Raw genomic sequence first — 4,863 nt, 5'->3', positions numbered from 1 at the left:
CCGGGTTGGCTTCATTTTTCGGGGCCGGTTGCTACGTCCATCTTTTATACAGTCTATGCTCCTGATGCACACGTACGACGTCGATGAGCTCCGATGACATCGTTTCTCTCCAACAGTCTCCACTCTGGCGGCCGTAGACTGATGCTACTGAGACGAAGACTTTGCAGGAGAACCATTAGCATCGGGCCTTCTGATATTTTGCTGCTCAGAAACTGGATCTAAAATAGCGTCAGCGATCAGAAACCAGAGCTGAAACATGAAACACGTCGCTGTCCAAATGCCTGCGTATCTGTGCATCATGAAGTCAAACCATCATGGTGGTGTTTGAACAAAGACAACCATCTTTGTTTCCCCGTCGCAGCATTTCCAGGCCAGGTTCCCCCGGTTCTCCCTTCACTCCTTCATCTGAGTTCATGTTTTCACCTTCAGCCTTTCCTTCTATTTTCCCCCTCGTGTTTCTTTTTTCGTTCAGAGCTGTTTATCTGCTCGGTGATGTTTCTGTGACAGAGTTTTAATGCTTCCTTGCTGCTTGGCCTCCCTCCTCTCTACAAACCTGCCTGGCTCATGACTGTTTGCTTTATCTGCACTAACAAATCTCTTCTAACCTTTTTGCACTTGTGCCTCTTTCTCTCTCTCTTCTCTCTTCGCCTTGCCTCGGCCCTTTTAGTGCTGGGGGACACTTACAATATTCCTTTAGACCCCCGAGGTAAGCACCAGACTGCTGGGGCCCCCGATCAGTCCGGCTCTCAGTGTTTGTCGTGTTTTCTTGTGGATTCTTGAAGCTGTAAATGTAGTTTGTTACCTGAGAGTGTGATGTGTTCATTCAGCAGTAATATTCTAACATTCCCGCCGTCGCTTAACGTGTCGTCTGTCTTTCACAGAGACGAGTTCATCAGCGAGCAGCTACACCTCCGAATTCAACAAACGCCTCCTCAGTGCCTACATATGTGAGTCCGGAACCAGAACCACCGCTTTGTTGCTGCAGGAAGTGAGGGTTTGTAAACTGAGGAGTGATTCTGGTGTTTTTCAGGTAAAGTTTTGGGGAACCTGCAGCTGAACCTGCTCAGTAAATCCAAAGTGTACGAGGACTCGGCTCTCAGCGCCATTTTCCTGCACAACAACTACAACTACATCCTCAAGTCGCTGGAGAAGTGAGTCAATCAGGAAATCTTTTGTGTGTTTTAGCCAGAAAATCAGACTTTGTTTTATTTAGTTTCACTTTATTAAACCTGCAGTGATATCCAGTGCAACAGATCAGCCACTTCTTCAGCCTTTATGAAGCTTTTAACAGTCAGAAATGTTACCTGGTTTGATAGAAAACCACTCAGTGACACTCAGGCTTCAGGCGTTTAGTTCTGGTTCCTGAAGCTTCCTGAGCATTTTAACCAAAATTAAATCCAAGTGGAACCAGGAAATATTAAATGTTATTAGTGGATGTACAGAACAGGAAAGATTTGTGTGTAAAAACTCTTTAATTAGCATCTGTAATGACTTGTGTTCGTCCTTTGAATGGAAGTAAGTCTTAATTCATTGGCTTGTTTTTGATCACGCCACCAAAACCTGAACATCAGAGCTGTTCTCTCTTCTTTAGACAGGATTCAGGATTCACCAGTTGTTTTAAATCAATAACGGTATTAATATCCCCGTCACGAACAGATGCAAAATCACATCAATAAACCATTCATGCTTCAAGAATCTTTAATTACAAACCTTGGGTGCTTCAGCAGACGGCAGCTGGACTTGTTTTGTGTTCTGGAAGATGTTTCCTGAGTTCTAACGGACTGAGGAGAGTTCCTGGTATTTAGCCTCAGGACGGATCTCAGTGCTGCATAAATGCTGCTGTTGACCCGTTACTCTGTTTAGAGATTATCTGCTGCAGTTTAACGTCGTTCCTTCACCGTCCTTCATCCTTTAGACGCAGGTGGATGCTGATGTTTTGTGTATGTTTGTAGGTCTGTGAACTCCTCGCTGCGCTGAACAACCCTGTCCAGCTTGTGTTTGGTTCCTCGGGATGAATCAGATTGTTGTGTTGTGTTTCTTCACACACATCTAAGATGGCATGTTGTTTTAATCCGGCATGTAGCCAGAGTGTCTGAGACAACAACGCAGCAACACTCTGGGAAACAAAGGTCTAATGACAAAACAGCAAAACACAAGCTTGTATATGCCGTCTGACGCAGCGAGGAGTTAACAGACCTGCATATAGCAGAGACTTAACGACCATAATACAAGAGAGCAGCTCCTCAAGACAGAACGGAGCTTCCACCTACATGTAAAGTGTCACTCAGCTAAAGACGGATGGTTTAAGAAGGAAGGAAGACGTCGACTGTAAACAGAGGAGGATCTACGACACCAGCTATCAGGTGTTTGTGATGCCGTCCTGAGGTTCCTCTCCAAACGGTTTAAACATCATTTACACTTTGAGTCATGTGAGTTGAGTTTAGGAACAAATCAAACCAGTCCGCAAGAACTGAGGAGGCTTTCTCCTGAACTACTCAGGACCTCCATGACCTGGATGAAAATGTACACAAATATTAAGAGAACACAATAAAGCAAGAGCCGGGATTTCAAAGACATTTTTCTACCTAAGTTTTTAAAAAATCCAGAAGTGTTAAGACCTTTTCAGACAGTTCAGGACTCCGTAGCTGCCCCGTTTAACTGCGTCAACAGTTGTTCTTATTTAAGGTTCCACCGGGTCTACATTGTGAACGTCTCCTCATCTGTTCAGGTCCGAGCTGATCCAGTTGGTGACGGTGACCCAGAAACGAGCCGAGACGTCGTACAGAGAACTGATCGAGCAGCAGATTGACACGTATCAGCGCAGGTGAACAAACCCACTCCAACCAGCTGGTCTTTAACGTCCGTGTTTGTTCTGACCGACGCCGTTTTTTCTCTCTGCAGCTGGCTGAAGGTCACCGAGCACCTGACGGACCGGAACATGCCGGTGTTTCAACCTGGAACCAAGGTCAGGAGTTATTATGTGGCGCAGACGTGTTGACTTCAACACGACTCTGTGATTTTTAACACTGAGGAAACACTCGGTGCCTCCAGCAGCAACCAAACAGACCGTTTTATCATCTGTGAATCTAACAGCAGAAACTCTGCTTCACATGTTTTATTGATGTTGTCGTGGGCGGTGCTGGCGTTCTGGACTAAAAGTGTTCCCAATGTTTCATCCTCATTATCATACATGAGGGAGGAATTATATTAGGGACACGTTTATGAATATGAAATGTAATCCAGAACACCAACACCACCCACCACGACTTCATGACTCTCTTTGAGCAGCAGCGTTATTGGAGGTTTTTCTCTATAATATGATATTTTAAAGACGCTACTTTGCTGAGAAGTGTCTCGAGATGACACTTGTTGTGAATTAGAGCTTCATAAATACAACTGAATTGAGTTAATAGAGTGTTTCTGAGGGCTGCAAGGTGGCCCAGTTGGTAGCACTGTTGTCTCGCAGCAAGAAGGTCGCCGGTTCGCGTCCCGGTGGGGGCACCGGAATCTTTCTGCGTGGAGTTTGCATGTTCTCCCCGTGCAGCGTGGGTTCTCTCCGGGTTCTCCAGCTTCCTCCCACACAGTCCAAAAACATGCTGAGGTTAATTGGTGATTCTAAATTGTCCGTAGGTGTGAATGTGAGTGTGCTTGGTTGTCTGTCTCTAAGTGTAGCCCTGTGATAGACTGGTTACCTGTCCAGGGTGTCCCCTGCCTTCACCCAAAGTCGGCTGGGATAGGCTCCAGCCCCCCTGCGACCCTAATGAGGATTAAGCGGTGTATAGATAGTGGATGGATGGATGGATGGATGGATGGAGTGTTTCTGAAACTGTGGACGCGTCATAGAAAGTAGGTCGTCTCAGAACTGCTGCATGACGTTTCACAGACGTGTCCGATGAAGCGTCTGTTTTCTGTCGTCTGTCAGGAAACTCTGCCGGTACAGAAAGGTGAGAGGATGTGACATTTATAGCTCGTTTAAGAGGAGGATTTCTGACAGCGTTGTGGAGGATGAAGCTCAGTATCTGGTGTTTTCAGCTGACAGATGTTTGTGTATTTAGGAGCTTCGACAGCTTTGATCCAGCCGCTACTTCACCGCTGCATCTATTCACTGTTAGATCTGTTAAAAACGAGGCTGCGCCGCCGGTCTGTCCTCATATGAGCTCATGCTATGAGCTAATGCTGCCGTCTAGTTGTGTAGCTGGTTCATAGCGCAGCACCTTTAACGACGTGTTGTTTACGATTCGATCTCTGTCAGATCATCCGTCGGCGTTCCTGAACTCGTAAACCGACACATCTGTCATGGCAGCAGTGCTCGTCTAACGAGTGTCAAATATCCGCCTTTTAAAACCAATAACGAGCAGTTGGTCCATATAGTGTCGCATCATGTTTGTGCATCAGCAGAATGTTTCTCTGAACTGGCAGTTTGTTAAAACGCCGACTGTTCTTGTGAATCACTTCTCATTGTGGCCTTCAGGTGGCGCCATACTGCAGCTTCATGTCCACTTCATGAGGTTTTCCCCTGAAGTCTGATGCAGTCCAGTACAGCAGCTCCTTTAAGACTCTTTCACGGTTTTAGCTTTTGTTGAAAAAAATCCAGTGATGCTACTTTATGTTCACATCTGAAGTCCTGATATGTGGTGGTGCGCTAGAATACACTTCAATATATTGAAAAATGCTCCTGATGTTTGTTAACGGGGTTGACAACATATTTGGACTCCAGTAAACCACCATCACTGTGACAACAAACCAAGCAGAAGACTTCTCAGACGAACCCAACAAAGTGACCAGTGCTGACTCACTCGTTAATGGTTTACGTCGTTTGTACTGACCTTGCCGATCACGTTGTACTCAGATGATCTCGATGTG

General features: G+C 45.9%; 1 protein-coding gene across 4 annotated transcripts in view; it reads left to right on the top strand.

Moving 5' to 3' along the window:
- Nucleotides 1-2,998, top strand: part of exoc7 (exocyst complex component 7) — a 15,368-nt gene extending 12,370 nt beyond the window's left edge. For all 4 annotated transcript variants that reach the window (XM_008305425.1, XM_008305423.1, XM_008305424.1 and 1 more), the window contains 4 exons: nucleotides 882-947; nucleotides 1,031-1,151; nucleotides 2,729-2,824; nucleotides 2,902-2,998. In XM_008305425.1, the coding sequence (XP_008303647.1) occupies nucleotides 882-947; nucleotides 1,031-1,151; nucleotides 2,729-2,824; nucleotides 2,902-2,998 (380 nt within the window). The remainder of the gene's footprint in view (nucleotides 1-881; nucleotides 948-1,030; nucleotides 1,152-2,728; nucleotides 2,825-2,901) is intronic.
- Nucleotides 2,999-4,863: the final 1,865 nt, after the last annotated feature.

The sequence above is a fragment of the Stegastes partitus genome, unplaced genomic scaffold (assembly GCF_000690725.1).
Source record: "Stegastes partitus isolate 25-593 unplaced genomic scaffold, Stegastes_partitus-1.0.2 Scaffold2502, whole genome shotgun sequence".
NCBI lineage: Eukaryota > Metazoa > Chordata > Actinopteri > Pomacentridae > Stegastes > Stegastes partitus.
The sequence above is the reverse complement of the archived record's forward strand: the minus strand, read 5'-3'. Positions and strand labels throughout refer to the sequence as shown.